General features: G+C 40.5%; 1 protein-coding gene and 1 long non-coding RNA gene across 2 annotated transcripts in view; both read left to right on the forward strand.

Moving 5' to 3' along the window:
* The window catches only part of LOC132035581 (uncharacterized), a 35,649-nt gene that overhangs the window by 14,572 nt on the left and 884 nt on the right, over positions 1-20,193 (forward strand). The window lies entirely within an intron of this gene.
* Positions 15,293-16,211, forward strand: LOC132035580 (14-3-3 protein 1-like). The gene is given in 2 exon segments (XM_059425878.1): positions 15,293-15,687; positions 15,689-16,211. Coding segments are annotated over 2 exon segments (747 nt in total). The 5' UTR covers positions 15,293-15,327; the 3' UTR covers positions 16,076-16,211.

Here is a 20,193-nt window from a genome sequence, read left to right on the forward strand (position 1 = left end):
TAAAAAAGGATTAAGACTTACCTTTCTTCCTTAACTTCTTCACTTGTCCAAGGTGTGGAATCGTCGAAACGAACGTCCTATCTTCCGAAATAATTATACCACGTTGTAGAGGACCCTTGAATTAGTATAAATACATGAAGAAAAGAATTTTTTGACCAAGATTTCCCATGGTTCATTTTTTCTTCATATGGCCGAATAGGCCTTTCCTTTTCTTTCTCTCTTCCATTTTTTTTTGTTCTTTCCTTTCTTGAACGTTCCAAATGGTAAGTTGTATATATATATAATTGGTCCTCTCATGCTATTTATTTTCAAGTCCCTCAAGAAGAAAATTTTGAACACATGGTCCTTATTCTTTTCTCAAAGCTTCTAGAATTTTTTTTGTTAAAGATGACTTTGTCATCTTTTAATAACACATTTTGGACTCTCATATGGGTCTTGGCCCATCAAGATGGACGGCCACACTTGGCCCAAGTCATACAAGCCCATTTTTTTTTTTTCGTATCTAGTCTAGTAAATCATGAAAAATAATTTCCAAATTCCGAATTTTCCCTTAGCCTTCCTCAATATTTTCATACTAATAAACAACTTGTATATATAAAAAACTTGGGAAGTAGTCTTGCCCTTCACCTACCACGACTATCTTGAAATATCCGAATGTATAAAATACGGGATATAACAGTACGGATAGCATCGAGTCCCGGGAGGGCTGAGTACGGATAACATCGAGTCCCGAGAGGGCCGAATACGGGTGATACTGAGTCTATATGGCCGGGTACGTGGCTGTACTACAACTGTAAATTATTGCATATGTAAGCATGTAGATGTAACAAGTGTATCCTTAGGAGAATAAAGGGGTAAGTACGTATGACGAATGTTTAAAAGTATTATGAGAAATGAACAGTTCTTTTATCTTATGCTATCCCTTATGCTCTTATCATGTATTATTATTGTTGATGCCTTACATACTCAGTACAATGTTCGTACTGACGTCCGTTTTCTTTAAACGCTGTGTTCATGCCACTCGGGGAGGCGACCGGATTCATAGGCGGACCTCGAGAGCACTCTGTTATTCCGGAGGTGCCATTGCTTATTGTTTTGTGTATATGTATTTTGGGCACGACGGGGTCCCGTCCCGTCCCTATGTCTAGTATTCCAGTAGAGGCTCGTAGATGCGTATGTGTGGGTAGTATGGTCTCACAATTTCCCACGTGTATATATATATGTATTATTTTGACAGCCAAAGGGCGTATGTATATAAAGGTAAATATGTTTCAAATGAAAATGGGTTTCCTACGATTATGAGCATAAGAAATACTACTGTACGCAAAATGAGTAATAGAAAGAGTGGTGCTCGGTGGTTAGCCCCGAGTACCTGTCATGGCCCTAGCCGGGTCGTGACAAAGTGTAGTAAGAAATACCGAGGGGTATGTTGCATCGGTATGGATGTTTGCTGTGGGTTTGGCCATCAGGGCCATTTTCAGAGGGACTGTCCATCAACGAGACAAGGTATCGGAGGTAATGTAGCTTAGTCCGCAAATTCAGCAGCTCATCTAAATTCTCAAGCCTAGACAGGGCATGGTGAAGCTAAGTGTGGCAATGCAGGTGGAGGTCGGAACTGCTTGTATGCACTAGCCAATCGTCAGGACACAAAGATAAGTGCAGTTGTTGTCACAGGTACATTAACAGTTTTCACTTTCGATGTTTATGCCCTTATTGACCCAGGATCCACTTTATCCTATGTAACCCTGTTTATTGCTAAGAAATTCGGGATAGAACCAGAAAAGTTGCATGAACCTTTTTCCCTTTTTTTTTCTTCCCTTTTCTTTTCTATTGCCTCGGTGTGGTTTTATTACTAGTCTACTCAATATTTTTTTCTTCAATTTTTTCTTTATTTTCTCTCTTTTGTTTTTAAATTGCCACACTATTTTCCTTAACTAGGCAGTTCACTTTTCGCCCCACTTTAGGCCTAAGCCTCATTTTACCCCTTATGTCACCTATCACCCCCAACTTAGGATTTTAGCCTCAGTTTTATCAAATTAAGCGTCAAGGAGGGACCCGGTGCGAAAAGAGGGATATTCAAAATGGGTATGTATTGGCTCATTAACGGCTTGTCAAAGAATAGGCTTAAAGGCTCAACATGGCTAATGATGGATATTTATCTACGGGTAGACTTATGCCTTGCTAAAAGGGTTCTCTATCAACAAACAAAGCCTAAGATCACTTCACAGCTCAACTTATTCTAAGAATTAGGCACGACTAACCAGGAAAGTTCTAGATTACACACATAACCAAAGAACATATATACAAAAACCTCACATCATATGGCACACGAATTGTTAACACACTAGTCTCCCCGCTAAGAGTTCAGCACACAAGGTTACGCAATACTCTAAATGTCACATAAAAAATCTTGCATGTCAATTAAACAAGTAGTTCCAAGTATACACCATAATTTTTTTCAGAGGGGAGTGTTTTTCCAAAAGAACAACAAGCATGCCTTAAGTTACTAAAGCGGCCACCACATAAGTCAAAATTACTCTATTCTATCTAAACATGACCTACACATTCCAGGTTCAACAGAAAGTAAAATCCCCTCGGGAAAAGAACCATGGCGAAGGAAAGATGAGGGGGTCCTAAACACAAATATACACTAACTACTATCAAGTACCTCCACCTCGAACTAATAAATCTGCTTTGTCCCCAATGCAGTAAAAGAAAGGCAAGAGAGTAGGAATACATGTGGTGGTCTAGGCGCGCTATTTATCTCGAGGCGCTGTAGCCTATGAGGCATCAGTTGGACCATCAATCTCCTCACGTACTGGCTCTGGTATAGAATAGGGCTGCAGCAAGGTCTTTCCGGCCAGAGCACTACTGGATGCGGCACCAGCAGTCTCGCAAAAGTAGTTCAACACTAGAGATTTTAAGGTGGCCTCCTTGATCTGTTTCTCATCTATGCTCTGACCCCTAACTCTAGTCCTCTTTCGTAACTCATCCCCAGAATCATCATCATCCCTGACTCTCTTCCTCTTCTCCCTAATATCTATGGCTGGAGTGGCAGGAGGGGATCCCTCATCATCCAATAACTGTACTACTGGAAGCAACTCCTTATCTACGTCCATCCTGGCAAGAGGTAGAATTACCACTACACTCGGATCACGAGCCTACAATGTCAGTACTACAGCTCTAAACTGCTCCAACTCAGTCCTTAATGCATCAGTCGTGGTGCTCGGACAGGATAGCTCCAGAGCTGTGGGCTGGAGCTCGAAACTATCCAAGAGAGCCTCCATGGCCCACCTCAGTGGCTCTATAGCAGCTGTAATCTTCTATTCTAAAAACTTGTCGAGCTGCCTTACTATGATTTTAGACTGCTTATCTACCATCGCTGTCTTTTTTGCGAACACTTTGAAATTCTCTAGCGAGAAAGCATATGGGTCAGCACCTCTGGCTGTACCCTATGGCATGGTACCCTGTGGCTGTGGAGCTGCACTCTATGGTTGTGAAGTTAGAATCTGGGTCGATGATGTACTTGGTGCAGCTGTATGTAGAGGCTCAGGATCTGTGGTCCGGATAGGCTCGGAGATAGGGGCAGTAGTGCGGGGTAACATAGTGTCACTGGCGGCCCCTAAATACTGATCACTCTGAGGCTCATCCAAGCCCTCAAACAGTCTTTGGGAAGCCATCCTCTAGACCTTGACCCTCTTTTAGGGCCTCATCCCTTGCTTTTCTTTAAATAATACACATATGATACCATAATCCGGTGATCGCTGTATGGTAAGATGTGGACATATGCCCTCCAAATGAGCTTGGTGATTAGGCAAGGAAATATCAAGGATGTGGAAGGTTGTGAGGCCTTTAACTGAATCTCATCCGCAGCCAACCGCCCGAAATTAATAGGGTACCTGGTAATGAGAGCAGCTACTATAATCGATCTATCAATGGTGAGTACGTTATCAGCTTGAGTCGGAAGAAGTTGCAACTGTACTACACACCACTAAAATTTACCATCAAGCGTCAACCAGTGCTTTACTATCCTCTGCGACATGTTAGTAGCCTCCTTACGCTTGCTAGGTCAGGTAATCACTGTCACCACCCAATCTCTGATAATTTGTTCCTCTCTCCTGTTAAGTTTATCAGACAACTCACATGTCCGCCCTGGTGCAGTATACTCAGTACCAAAATAAACTCGGTTAATTGCTTCTGCTTAAATATCAACTTTTAATCCTCGCACCTCAACCTCATTCAGTGGGTCAGTCTTAATCAGTTTTTATCGCGGCTTTCTAACTTTGTTGATCAAGACCCTATATGATGCATACAAATCTCGTATTAGGCCCTATATGACGCATACAACTCTCGTACTAACACTGGACAATATTCCTCAGAAGCGTTTTCCATAATACCCAACTTATAGTGCTCGATGATCTCTTTGGTACAGGGAAGGATCTCCAGACCCATAAAGCTAATGCGCCGTTCCTACGATATTGTTCAATTTGGGTTAGGTCCAACCCTATTTTTCAAGGCAACTCCCTGATCATAACGCTTCTTAGCACCCTCGATCGTAAATCTAGACCGGTCATCCTCTAGATTTTTGCTTTTGATCTCACGTGCTGTAGCCGCATCATCATTTTCATCGGCTGGCTATAAAATCTGATGAGTTGGAGACCTGGTGAGTGACTGGGAGGCCTGTGAAGCATCCCCAGTAGTGGGTGGCTGTGAGACCGATGAAGCGTCTCCAGATGCAGACTCTGAACCTTCCTTTGGATCTACGTCACCTGACTCGGATGAGGACGATCCCTCTTTTTTGGACTGGGAGTAACCGGAAGGTGAAGTTGACAGTGGTGTGTCCTGCTTGTTCCAAACAGGAACAACAACATGTTCTTCTTTTTTGGCAAGACCTCGGGTTCCTCGTTCGAGGGATCATCTCTTAATTTGGATTTTATCACGGGCTGCTTACTACCCGTCTATCTCTCTGTTTGCTTCGAACTACCCTTTCGTTTGGTTGGCAATTTGGGTGGATCCATACTGAAATCATAAACCATGTTCCAGTCACTATGCACAATATAAGATCAAACAAAAGAATTTCGGTCAGTCTTTTTTTTTATCTTCTCTGGAATTTGTCTACTGCAAACCGTCAATGTACTTTAATGAATCATCGAACATGTTTACGGACCATGGAGTAACTCGACGATATTGTACTTGTACAAGAACGGTTTGTCAAATTATTGACAGTACCGTCGACATATTTATGGCCCTGTCAGATGAATACCAGAGGGTTTGCAAAGTTTTTCTGAATTCCATACACAGAGATATCATGGACCCATTTTTAACACATGTACAAGCTTTTGGGGTTTGAGGCTTGGGGTTACTGAGACTTCACCCACTTGTTTCACACAATTACGTCCATTGGTATATTATTGGGTTTTCTTTAGCGGGCATAACAATATCAAACCGAAGTTATCAATCGAAATACCCTCCGACCCATTGGAGTTACTCAAACTTCACTCCCATTGTTTCTATTATGTTCCACACAGTCAAGTTCACACATTAGACATGTTTCACACATTCACATTTATGAACCGATAGTGGGCATAATGAATTAACACGATTGTAGATCAAAATGCTCGCCGATTCAATGGAGGTACAATATCCTCATCCCCACGAGTCCTAACTACAACAAATATATCAAATTCCCCACCCCAACCAATAATGACAATCAATTTCAAAATTAGGACGAATGCTAGTCAAATGCCAAACCCTAGGTCATGAGTTTTTACCCATGCATGTTCATCACTACACTTCAGTGCCCCCAACCAATTTGTACCAACAAAGTTCGACACCGATAAACATAATCTAGTTCCCGCAATGTCAATCTTCCAATCAATATAGGAACCCTAGGTGTGCCTTTTTCAATTTCAAGACCAAATACTCACTCACACTATGTGTATCAGTGTTCAATAACCACTAGAGGGTGTGTTACAAAGTCACATACCCGATTTCGAGAGAACACTTGGAGAATTTTGAGTGAAAAAGCAAAGGTTTTCAGTGATGATGGTGTTGGGAATTTATGATGTATTGTGATGTATGAAGGAGGTGTAATAGAGGCTTTGATTGTGGGTCATGTGGTGTGGTGGGAGTTAACGGATGAAAAAGTGGGGAAGAAGAAGAAGGAAAGGCAGTAATAAGGGATTTAAGAACCCTCTACTCGTAATAAGGTTTTTCTAATTTTATTTTTGATGAACCATTGATGTGTACGGTTCATAAATTAGAAAACTTACCTGAACATGTTGGAGGTTGGGCTTGCATAAGGACGACGACGGTTCGTCGATCTTCTCTGTCAGTGAATTTCCTGAGAATGGATAGTTGCCAACTCTCAGGACCCCTAACTCTGCAGCCCGCACCATTGAATTTTGACGGTCGGTCAAACCACACCTTGATGCCATTTTGCTAGTTTCCTAAGGTTTGCAACTCTTGTACACTCAACACACATCATACAACCCAGAAACACTACTGAAAACAACAACAAAGTAAAACAAAGAAAAATACAAAAATTTAAACTTGGGTTGCCTCCCAAGAAGCGCTTGATTTAGCATCCCGGCACGACGGCGTTACCGTTTTACTCCGGGTCAGGAGAGAGTAGCCATGCTTCAACCTGTGCCTGTCTACGATCTTATCACCCTCAATACAACTATGGTAGTGCTTCACCCTTTGGCCATTCACCTTAAATTCGAGTTCCATCTCCGAACTTCAATTCAATTGCCCCATTGGGCGAAGCACTTACCACCTCGAAAGAACCGGACCCGTTAGACTTTAACTTGCCCGGTAGCAGCTTCAGTTTGGAGTTATATAGCAAGACAGCATCACCCTTCTGAAAGTCTCACTTGAGAATTTTCTTGTCATGATAATATTTCATCCTCTCCTTATACAATGCTGCACTCTCATAGGTCTGGTACTGGAACTCATCCATTTCGTTGAGTTCAAACAACCGAAGTTTAGTTGCTTCTTCCCAATCCATATTTAACTTCTTCAAGGCCCATATGGCCTTATGCTCAAGTTTGATTGGAAAATGGCACGCCTTGCCAAAAATTAGCCTGATGGGAGAAGTCCTAATCGGAGTCTTGTACGCAGTCCGATAAGCCCATAGAGCATCATCAAGATTTCAAGACCAGTCGGTCCTATTAGCATGGACTGTATGGGCCAAAATACTCTTTATCTCTCGATTGGAGACTTCAACCTGTCCATTTGTCTGAGGATGATAAGGGGTTGCCACCCTATGTTTCACACCATACTTTTCCATCAATCCTACGAGGACTTTATTGTAAAAGTGGGAACCACCATCGTTGATTTTTGCCCTCAGAGTACCGAAATGAGTGAATATGTTTTTCTTTAAGAACCCCATGGCACTCTTGGCTTAATTGTTGGGTAAAGCCACTGCTTCTACCCATTTTACACATAATCAATAGCAACCAAGATGTACTTCATGCCACACGAGCTCACAAAAGGCCCCATAAAATCAATTCCCCAAACATCAAATACCTAAACTTCCATCACAAAATTCATAGGCATCTCATGCCTCCTACAAATACTCCTTTGTCTTCGGCATTGATCCCATGAACTTACCAATGAGTTTGCATCATGAAACAAAGTAGGCCAGTAATACCCACATTCAAGAACTTTGGCTGCGGTGTGGGTTCCACTATGATGACGCCCAATCGGGGAGTCAAGACACGCCTTCAGAATCTCCATTACCTCACACTTTAGAACACAACGCCGAATGATGTTATAAGCACATGTTCGGAACAAATATGGCTCATCCCAGTAATACTGATGAGAATCCCTCAAAAATTTCTTTTTCTGGTATGACTTGATCTCTTCAGGAATAATGCCGGTCATCAAAAAGTTGGCGATGTCTGCATACCAAAGAGCTACCTCAAATGACATTGCTAAAAACTGCTCATCCGGAAAAGTATCATCAATATCCAGTTCCTTTGAAGGTTCCCCAAGTTCTTCAAGCCGTGAGAGATGGTCAACAACCTAATTTTCGGACCCTTTTCGATCTTTCACTTCAAAGTCGAACTCTTACAATAGAAGGACCCTTGAAACCATAGATTATAGCAAGTAGCTCTTGCTCAGTCACTGTATAGTTCATTTGTGCCGCATTCAACATTTTACTGGCATAGTAGATTGGGTGATTGATTTTATTGTGCCTCTGTCCAATAGCAAAACTACTCGCATCACACATCAACTCGAACAGTAGAGACTAATCAGGCAAAACATTAATAGGAGCAGAAGTCAAACGCTTCTTCAATTCATCAAATGCCTTTCAGCACTTTTCATCAAACTCAAACTTAGTCTCTTTCTCAAAAAGATTGCACATTGGATTCGCAATTTTGGAGAAATATTTAATGAAGCGCCTATAGAACCCAGCATGTCCCAAGAAACTCCGGACACCTTTAACTGAGATGGGTGGAGGAAGATTTGCAATCACATCAATTTTAGCCTGATTGACCTCAATCCCCTTTTCAGTGATTTTATGCCCGAGAACGATCTCTTCCTTCACTATAAAGTGACACTTCTCCCAGTTAAGGATATGACTGGTCTTCTCATATCTCTTTAGCACTTGACCCAGATGTTCAAGACATTCATCCAATGAATCGCCAACCACAGAAAAATCATCCATGAAGACCTCCAAGAATTCCTCAACCATATCTAAAAAGATTGACATCATGCACCTCTGAAATGTAGCCGGTGCATTACACAGACAGAAGGGCATCTTGTTGAAAGCGAATGTCCCATAAGGACAAGTGAAAGTTGTTTTCTCCGGATCTGCAAGAGCAATATTAATATGATTATAGCCCAAATACCCATCTAGGAAGAAATAGTAAGACCTTCCCGCTAGCCGATCAAGCATCTGATCAATAAAAGGCATGGGGAAATGGTCCTTGCAAGTGGCTAAATTCAACTTTCTATAATCCATGCAAACATGCCACCCAATAATAGTACTAGTCAGAATCAACTCGTTTTTATCATTAGGCACCACTATGATACCTCTCTTCTTTGGAATGCATTGTACCAGGCTTACCTACTTGCTGTCTGCAATAGGATTTATAACTCCAGCATCTAACCACTTAATTATCTCTTTCGTCACCACCTCTTGCATAGGTGGATTCAATATCCGCTGGTGCTCAACACTTGGTGTACTATCTTCCTCAAGCTGAATCTTGTGCTCACATATGCTCGAGGGAATCTCCCGAATGTCTGCAATAGTCCAGCCTATAGCATGCCTGTACTCTCTCAGTATCTCCAGTAATTTATTTGTCTGCTCTTCATTTAGCAATGCGGACACAATAACTGGTAAAGTCTTGTCCGGGCCAAAAAACTCATACTTCAGATGTGCAGGCAGCTGCTTAAGCTCAAGCTTAGGTGGCTCAACAATCGATGGTTTTAATGGAGGATTCATTTTATTTTTAAGATCAAGATCTAGCTTCTTTTGGTGGTTAGAATAAGAACTCAACCACACAAGCGAATTCACAGTCTCCACATATCCTTCCATATCATCAGCATCAAAATTTACTAGAATAGCAGCAAGAGCCTCTCCCAAACATTCTTCTTCTATTTTGAATTCCACAGCTTCATCAACAATATCAAAAGAATCAATCATCGAAATACTCTCATAAGCACTCGATAGCTTCATCCCTTTACTTGCCTGAAAAGTCACCTCCTCATCATAGACTCGGAATTTTATTTCATTCTTTTCCGAATCCATAAGAACCCTTCCTGTAGCAAGGAAAGCTCTTCCCAAAATAATGGGAATGTCCCGATCAACAGCATAGTCAAGAATCACAAAATTTATGGGCAACAAAAAATCACCAATCCGCACAAGAACATTATCTACCACCCCAACAGACCTCTTAATAGATTTGTCAGCTATCTGTAATCGCATAGTCATCGGTCTAGGCATCCCCAATTTCGATTGCTTGTAAATAGAAAGTGGCATTAAATTTATGCTAGCCCCATTATCACAAAGAGCATGAGCAAAATCATGATGCCCAATAGAACAGGGAATGGTGAATGCCCCTGAATCTCCCTTCTTCTGGACTGTTGTTGTCGATATTATAGAACTCACTTGGTGAGTCAAACTCGTAGTTTCATATTGCACAGACCTCTTATTAGTCAGCAGGTCTTTCAAGTACTTTGCAAATTTGGGTATCTCCTTAACAGCATCCAAGAATGGAAAGTTCATTGACAACTGCTTCAACTGATCATAAAATTTCTGACCCTTGGCATCTTACGTCTTCTTCACCAACCTTTGAGGGAAGAGAGGTTTAGATTTAAAAAGCTGGGTCAAACGGCGAATAGCCCCTTTTACAGTGTGTTTGCCTGTGTCACTACTCACGCTAGTCATCTTTGAACTCTATGGATTATCAATAACTTTTTCAACAATAGGAACCTCTGTCTGGACCTCATCAACAATTGTTGGCACATCAGATTGTGCCTCTTTTTCTTCAGCAATTGGCTCGAGATTTATCACCTTCTTTTCAGCATTTTAGAGTACTTTACTACTTCGAGTACTAATATCATAAACATGGTCTACACCACCTCCCCCATTCTTTGGATTCAGAATATAGTCATTAGGAATGAAGGGTGTTGTTCTCTGGAAATATCACGCATCTGCGACTCGAGCTTCTAAATGGAAGTCGCGTGAGATCCCACTATTTCTATCAGCCCTTACAATGTTCTATCTACTTTGTCTTGGTTGGCTAGTACCTTTTCAAGCATGCTCTCTAACCTAGAGCTCCCTTGTTCAGTCGATTGCCCCTTTGGTGGAATATAGGGATTGGAACTCCTATTTCCAAAGTTATTGTTATTGTTGTAGTTTCGCTAGTTTGAGCCACCATAGTTATTGTTGTAATTTCCTTGTCCCTTTTGAGGTCTCTGTTGATTCTGGTTCTGATTCTGATAGCCTCCCTGGTAGTTCTGCCTTTAGTAACCCCCTTGAGAGTTATTAATAAAGTTAACATCTTCAAACTGCATTGGAGGCCCTTCTTGATATGGATCCTCTTAGACTTGGTGCATCCCCTTCGGCAGACTTAAAATTCTTCAACAACATGAACCTTCTTTGCTTCTTTTTCATCAAGTCTCTTGGTTAGCAAAGAAAGATCAATTGCTATCTGAGCAAGCATCTGCTGAGTTTCTTGGTTCCCCTTCACTATGTTATGGATCATTGGAGCTCCATAGGCTACACTATCAGTACCACCCGAGTGCCATGCTTGATTGTGAGTAGTAAGCTTATCAAGCAAGTTAGCGATTCAAGCATATGTCTTGTCCATAAAAACACCCGCCAGCTGCATTATTAGCCACGACTTGTGTCATAGGATCTAACCTTCTGTAGAACTTCTTCATCAATATATTATCCAGAAAATCATGGTTTTGAGACCTCTGCAAATATTCTTTAAACCTCTACCATGCTTCGAATAGTTGTTCCCCCGGTAGTTTCTTGAAGTCATGAATCTTGTCACGAATTTTCGCTCTCTTGCTCGGAGGGAACCACTTTTTGAGAAACACAGCATCCAGCTTTGCCCATGTATGAATAGTGTTATTGGGTAGCTTTTCAAACCAAACTGTAGCTTCACCGATTAAAGAGTATTTGAAAACTCTTAGCCGAATAGCATCATCGACACAGCATTCTGCATATGTTGGGCTCACACGCCCATAAAATTCTTCAAATGTTGGTGAGGGTCATCATTAGTGGAGTTTCGAAATTGGCCCTTAAGCTTGAACAATTGGTAAAGGGTGAATTCAATCTTGCAGTTTGCCACAGTAAATCGAGGTGTAATAATAGTAGAAGCATATTCCATCTCATCTAAAATATCAGCAAATGGGTTCTCAACCTCGACTGGTGGTTGATCTTGATTAACCTCTTGCACCCTGTTGTTACCAACAACTCCACGTTTGTTATTGTTGTTCTGGATGATCACCTGGTTCACAGTATACGACAAATAAGGTATGATGGAATAGAACAAGAGTTTAAGAAAAGCACAAACTATTTAGTAATTTCAAAACCGTATTCCCCAATAACGGCACCAAACTTTGATACTCTCAAATTACACCTATTGAATGGCGTAAAGTGGACGATATCAAATATAGTAACACAACAAGGTTGGGGTCGAATTTCACAGAGAATAGAGTGTGAAAAAATTACTAAATTAGTTGTATACTCTCTTGCTATCTTAATTTCGTATTCTATTGAGTTGTAAAAGATTGTTGTTTATTACTAAAAGCTATATTGATTATAGTAAATTCAGATGGTTAAAAGATCCAAAATTGTGTCACCACTTAGGTTATCTGTTATGCCCTAGGTATAAATGTAATATATTCCTTATTGATTGACTACTATATGCACTTAATCTCTATGTGACCTAATAAAATTTCCCAAAAGCTACTAGCTTTTTATCTTCATGATTTTCCCAAATATAGAAGACTATTATTAAGAGCGATTAAATATGCTAGACTAAACTCGTTCTTATCCTTAAGTGAGTTTATTAAGTGAGGGTTAACGCCTCGAGTCCCTAATGATTACTTCTACCAAACCCTGCTAACTTTCCCAAGAATAGCATACTTTATGGCTTAGATCAACATTTGCAACTATTAATCCACATGAACGAACAAGAAGTAATTATCTACTAGCAATCTAAAATTTGTATATTAATGTTTAAAACCTAATACATAACAACCACCATGGGTTCCCAATCTCAGATATGGAGTTTAGTTACTCATGATATTGATAATCACACAAAATGTTGTAATTGTTATTGTCATTGAAACTCACAATGAGAATTGAGGATGAACGATAATAGAATTGTCTTGAAACCCTTGCAAAGTACTAAGGACTCAAAGTGCTCAATACAAGTCTTACACTCAAGATGTTCTAAAATAAAACCCCATCAGGTATTCATACAAGTCCGAAAACTCGATTAATAAAGACAACACAACCCCTGCGGTGCGCAATTCGATGGATCGTCAATGTAACTCGACGGATCGTTGTTATGTCGACGGTTCTTTTGATGACTCTGACAAAGAATCCAGCTTCAATTCTTGCTAAAGAAGATGCAACTCGATGGTGCCGTTGATGTTGACTGTCCATCCTTTTAACTGTGCTATTGATTCACCCAAAATACACTTTTCCGATCTTCTATTATTTCTCACAAGAACGACCCAATTGATGAACTGTTGACATGTTGACGGTCCGTACAATTACCCAGACAGTGCCTGTGTCTTCAAATTTCTCATTTTTTGCTTGCTTTTGCGTCCCAACTACTAAATACATATAAATACACTAAACACATCAAACTGACACAAACTTACTCGAAAAAAAGTAGAACTTATAGTTAAAAAGCATCAACTATGTCATAATTCCACGGCACATCAACCAGTCAAAGAATGGATGGGAAATTCAGTAGTACCCAGGGGTAGGTTTATTTACTATCTCAAAGCGTAAAGATAGTTGTCAAGGGATATATTTATCACTTAGTCCGAGTCAGGGATATAGTTATCCAGACCCCAACTCTCCAGTCCATACTAGTCATTAATGAGTTTTCAGAAGTCTTCCCAGAACATCTCCCGCAGTTCCTCCCGACAGGGAGATATACTTTGGAATTGATCTACTTCCCAGAACTAAGATCTACTTCCCAGAACTGAGCCGATATCTATTCCACCATACAGAATGGCTCCAGTAGAGTTGAAAGAGATAGTTAAAAGCCAGTTGAAATACCTTCTTAAAAAAGGATTTATTAGGACAAGTGTCTCACTTTGGGGCGCGCCAGTCTTATTTGTCTAAAAGAAAGATGAGATCCTTACGCATGTGCATTGATTATCATCGGTTGAACAAAGTCTCCACTAAAATTAGATATCCTCTCCCTAGAATAGCTGATTTATTTGACCAACTTCAGGGTGCCCAATGTTATTCCAAGATTGACCTTAGATCGTAGATACCATCAGTTAAAGGTTAAGGAAGTTGATATTCCAAAGATCACTTTTAGAACCTGTTATGGTTATTTCGAATTTCTTGTCATGTTATTTGGGTTGACAAATACACCAGCCACTTGCGTGCACCATATGAACAGAGTCTTCAAGCCTTATCTTGATTTATTCGTCTTTGTGTTTATTGATGATAGTTTTGAGTATTTCTGTAGTGATGCTAATCATGTAGAACATCTCAGAATAGTGTTATGAACACTTCAGGATCGTGAGCTTTATGCAAAAATTTTTGCAAAATTTTTTAAAGTGTGAATTCTTGCTGAAGTCAGTGGCGTTTCTCTGCTACGAGATTTCAGGGGAAGGTGTGAAAGTTGATTCTCAAAAAATTGATGCCGTAAAGAATTGGCCAAGACCCACCTTAGTACCAGATACAAGAAGTTTCTTAGGTCTGGCAGGCTACTATAGGCATTTCATGAGGGATTTTCCTCTATCTCAGCTCCATTGACTAAGTTGACTTAGAAAAAGGTAAAATTTCAACGGTCAGATGAATGTGAGCAAAGTTTTGAAGAGTTAAAGAAGAGGTTGACTTCTGCTCTGGTTGTAACGCTACCAGCGGGAACCGAAGGGTTTGTGGTATAATGTGATGCTTCGGAAATTGGTCTCGGATGTGTACTAATGTAGCATGGTATGGTTATAGCTTATACATCCAGACAACTTAAGGCTCATGAAAATAATTATCTGACTCATGATTTGGAATTGGCAGTTGTGGTTTATGCACTCAAGATATGGCGTCATTATTTGTATGGAGTGCATGTTGATATTTTCACAGATCACAGGAGTCTTCAATATATTTTAAAGCAAAAGGAGTTGAATCTTAGACAAAGAAGATGGATTGAATTGCTTAAGGATTTTGGATTATGATGTAGATATCCTCTATCATCTAGGGAGGGCGAATGTAGTAGTCGATGCCCTTAGTTGGCGATCCGTAGAAAGTTTAGCTCAAGTTGAGGAAGTCAAATGGATTACAATAATGTAAGTTCACCACTTGGCAAACCTAGGAGTTTGGCTCTTGGACTCTGAAAATGGTAGAGTTGTTGTTCAAGGCAGGGCTTATTCCCCCTTAGTGGCTGAAGTGAAGGAGAAATAGTTTAATGATCCCTACTTGTCACAATTGAAAGACGAGATTCACAAACATAAGACAATAGGCTTGAACAAAGGGGAGATGATGGTACTTTGAGGTATCGAGGCAGATTATGTGTTCTAGATGTGGATGGGACTAGAGAGCGAATTATGTCAGAAGCCCACAATTCCAGGTAATCCAACCAACAAAAAAAAAGAAAAAAATTTCTGTCAACAATGGCCATGCCTGAAAATTTAACGAGAGAACAATGTCTCTATTTAGCAAAACTAGCCGAACAAGCCGAACGTTACGAAGAAATGGTTAAATTCATGGAAAAACTCGTTATCGGGTCGGGTCAATCCGAGCTAACCGTTCAAGAACGAAATCTCTTATCCGTTGCGTATAAGAACGTAATCGGTCGCTCCGAGCCTTGGAGGATAGTTTCGTCAATTGAACAAAAAGAAGAAGGTAGGAAGAACGATGAACATGTGGTATTAGTGAAGGATTATAGATCTAAAGTTGAATCTGAACTAAGTGATGTTTGTGCTGGGATTTTGAAGATTTTGGATCAGCACTTGATACCTTCGGCTAATTGTCGGTGAATCGAAAGTGTTTTATTTGAAGATGAAAGGAGATTATTATCGTTATTTAGCTGAGTTTAAAGTTGGTAATGAACGTAAGGATGCTGCTGAGGATACTATGCTTGCTTACAAAGCTGCTCAGGACATTGCTCTTACGGAGCTTGCCCCAACACATCCGATACGACTTGGGCTAGCTCTCAATTTCTCAGTGTTCTACTATGAGATTCTGAATGCATCAGAAAAAGCATGCAACATGGCTAAACAGGCATTTAAGGAAGCTATCGCTGAACTGGACACTTTGGGTAAGGAATCCTACAAGGATAGCACCCTTATCATGCAATTACTAAGGGACAATCTCACTCTCTGGACTTCTGATATGCAGGAGCAGATGGACGAGGCTTGATATGAAACTGTTCCTCCAGGAGGTGGGCTCAAATGTCACTCACAGTCCGTAATCTACATATGTGACCGATAGCTTTTGTATTTGATATATCCTGCCTACTTTGATAATTTTCTTGTTCAACTTTTTGTTTGATACTTTTGATGATTTTAATTTTATTTCTCTAAAAAAAAAAAAAAAAAAGGTAATCCATCCACCGTGTTCCATGAAGATGTATCATGACCTTAAGGAGATTTATTGGTGGATGATATGAAAAAATAATGTAGAATATTTTGTGGCTAAGTGCCCGAATTGTCTGCAAATGAAAGCCGAGCCCCAGAAGCCTGTTGGGTTGGCTCAGAATATTGATATTCCTGTTTGAAAATATGTAATGACTCATTTGCTTGTTATGTGTGTTATGACCATTTTACCCTGTTGACCCGATTTTCGAGGTTATCGGGCGATTCTAGCGGGAACTAAAAGAATTAGAACCTTTAAGTGAAAGGGTTTGATCAGTAGTTTATTTTGGGTAAACAGACCTTTTTTTTGGAATTCTGTCGATTCCGTGGGGTTTGGAGGATTATTTATGACTTAGTGGGGTGGTTAGTTCATTTCCCGAGGCTTTCGAGTGCATTTAGGGTACTCGATTGGAAACTTGGTTGTAGCCGTTTGGGGGTTGACCGAGTCAACATGACCTCCGTTAGAATTCCAAGGTCATAGATGGATTCGTAGCCTATTTTTACTTGCGTCTGCATGTTTTGTTTGTATCCGAGAGGTCCCGGATAGTTGTCGGGGTTTTGGGTTGAGACTTGGTAAAACCAAAAGATTTTTGGTTCTGGTGTCTCGCTTAGGCAGAGGCTGTTCGCCCCTGTGGATCCGCCCTAATGGCCTTTGGTCTGAAAGAGCGGAAGGATGACGTAATTAATGAATTTCATCCATCCGCTGAGGCGGAATCGCGGAAGCGGGAATGGTCAGCCCCAACATGAATAGCTGATCCAAAATCCCTATTTTTATTCCTAATTTCGAATTATTAGTTCTATTTACTAAAAAAACTAAGTCTAAAGAGCATTGGGGTGATTTTAAGAAAGCTTTTGGGGAATCATCTTGAGGTAAGTTCTTAACCCTTAATCTTGCATTTACCTTTCCTTTACTACTATCCATGGTGGTAAATTGTTATTGAGGGTGATGTGTTATGGAACCTAGGTCATTAATCATTAAGCCCTCTGAGCTAATTAGTTATTATTGTTCTAAACATTGATTCTATCATCTATAATTATGGATTAATAGATTCAAGGGTTGAATCTCTTAGCATCTAGAATCAATTAATTAATTTAATGTTCTTACTAATTTGGGGGTTTTAGCTGAATCAGTGAAATTAAAGGACCAATTGTGGTTGGAACTCCATGAATTAAGGATAATGACTAATGAGACTATGGGTAGTGTAATTTCACCCTTAATATCCGATTTTACCCTCGTGTGTCAATAAGGGTATATTGAAGTAATTCTCTACCCGTTTCTCTTTCCAATTAGTTGGTTTGTGTGGTTCGCCCACCAGAGAGGTTAGTGTAGGTTCCATCACGATGGTATTTTTATCCTGATAAGTTGGTATCAGAGCCCTAGGTTCACCCATTTAACGGTACAAGAATATGTCTAGTGGAGTGTTACGGATTGGTACGGAGACGTTTGTACTTATCTTCTAGAGGCTATGGTACACCAGTAAAAACTCCAAGTCCTTCTTTCCTTTGTGCTACTTGACTCAAATTGGTATATGACTTCTCCTTCTATTTTCTCACATATGGTGAGGACTCGTGCTAAACTTAGTTGATGACGAGGGTCTGCCGTAAAGGCAAGCGTGCCCGTTCGGTTTTGGCCGTGCTAGAACTTTTCGAGCCATCAACGGATCATCATAATGAAGAGGCAGGGTTAGGACTAGCACCAGCTCAGCCTGATATTATAGCTACTCCAGTGTTTTTCGGTGCTTTGGTTCGTGTGCTGAACCTGCTTGAGGGATTGACTCAGGCAACTATGTTACTGGCAACACCAGATGGTTAAGGGATGAGATTAGCTGAGGAGATTCCTGAGAGGTTCTGTGCTCTAGGGACACAACTCGCTGCGGCTGTGGCTCCACTTATGGATGCTATTCCAAGGCCAGATATTTTCCTTAGACCAGTGGCAGGCCCAGTGATGACCGGTGAGGAGAATGATCTATTTTAGAGGTTCATTAAGTTGCAGTCACCCGTCTTCTATGGCACTCTGTAGGAGGATGCATATGAGTTTATCATTGATTTTCATGAGAGGCTTCACAAGATGGGGCGGTAGGTTGAGTTTGTGACCTTTTCAGTTATTGGGTATTGCCAAGTTATGGTGGAGAGCATATGTGGAATGTAGACTAGCTGGGTTGCCTCCATTAACATGGACTCAGTTTTATCGCGTATCTTTTTGGAGAAGTGCGTTCCGCGTAGTTTGAGAGATAGGAGGCGTGATGAGTTTAGTCACATTAAGCAGAGGGGTTCTTCAGTAGCCGAGCATAAGGCCCTTTTTCATTCCTTGTCTTGATATGCTTTACGTTTGTTGCCTACAGAGGAGGAGAGAGTTAGGAGATTCGTCAAAGGGTTGAGCATTCCTTTGAAGTTTTCAGCTCTTTAGTTAGTATATGATGTTGTGATCCGTTTGGTCGTTATACGTGTGTTGACCATTTTACCCCCGTTGACTCGATTTCTGAGGTTATCAGGCGATTCTAGCGAGAAATTGAAAAAATTAGAACCTTTAAGTGAAAGGGTTTGACCAATAGTTGACTTTTGGGTAAATGGACCTTTCTTAAAATTCTGTCAATTTCGTGAGGTCCGGAGGGTTGTTTATGACTTGGTGGGGTAGCTGGTTTATTTTTCGAGGCTTTCGGTGCTTTTTGGGTACTTGGTTGGAAACTTGGTCCTAGCCGTTTGGGGGTTGACTGAGTCAACACGAACTCCTTTGAGAATTTCGAGGTTAAGGATGGATTCATAGCATGTTTTTACATGCGTCTGTATGTTTTGTTTGTATCTGGGATGTCTCGAATGGTTGTCAGGGTTTTGGGTTGAGAATTGGTGAAATCAGAAGATTTTTGGTTTATTTGTCTCGCCCCGGCAGAGGTTGTTCCTCCTTATGGATTCGCCTCGGCAGAGGCGTGTCACACCTACGGATCCACCCCAACGGCCTTTGGTCCGTAGGAGCGGAAGGATGATGTAATTAATGAATTCCGCCCTTCCACTGAGGCGAGATCACGGGAGCGGGAATGGTCCACCCTAGCGTGAATCGCTGAACCAGAATCCCTATTTTTATTCCTAATTTTGAATCATTAGTTCCATTTACCAAAAAACGTAAGGCTAAAGACCATTGGGGGCGATTTTACGAGTGCTTTTGTTTGAATCATCTTGGAGTAAGTTCTTGACCCTTAATCTTGCATTTACCTTTCATTTACTAGTATCCATGGTGGTAAATGGTTATTGAGGGTGATGGGTCATGTAACCTAGGTCATTAATCATTAAACCCTCTAATCTCACTGGTTATTGTTGTTCTAAATACTGATTCTATTATATATAATTGTGGATTAATAGACTCTAGGATTGATTCTCTCTTGGCTTCTAGAATCAATTCATGAACCCTATCACTCCTCATTCATTACTCTCTGTTCTAGAGCTATTTTGAGAGCAAAATAGAGATTCTGAGGCAACTCTTCATTGTGGTAAGTTCATCTAACCCTATTCTACATTTATGATTTATAATCCACCTTAGAAACTCCTTAATTGATGCTAGAGTCTTCCAATAACATAAGGATTAAAGAGGGTTTTTGGGGTTTCTTTCTTGAATGAACTTTTGATTATCAACCTTGATTTGTTGATGGAATAAGCTTATATTAGTATGGAATTGATGGGTAATAGCTATATAAACATGAATCCTTCATTATTAGTAACCAATTCATGAATTTAAGAGTTAGGGTTCATACCCAAAATTAGAGGTTTCTCATTAAATACGATTTTCGCTTAATATTGAGTTGTCTTAGAAATTGATTGGTGGGTTTTGATCGCTTAGAATTGAATTGCATGTTTCACCAATTTCTCGTTTGACCCGGGGTCCATTTCCAAATTCCAAATTAAAGGCCTTAG

Source organism: Lycium ferocissimum, chromosome 10, assembly GCF_029784015.1.
Source record: "Lycium ferocissimum isolate CSIRO_LF1 chromosome 10, AGI_CSIRO_Lferr_CH_V1, whole genome shotgun sequence".
Taxonomy (NCBI): domain Eukaryota; kingdom Viridiplantae; phylum Streptophyta; class Magnoliopsida; order Solanales; family Solanaceae; genus Lycium; species Lycium ferocissimum.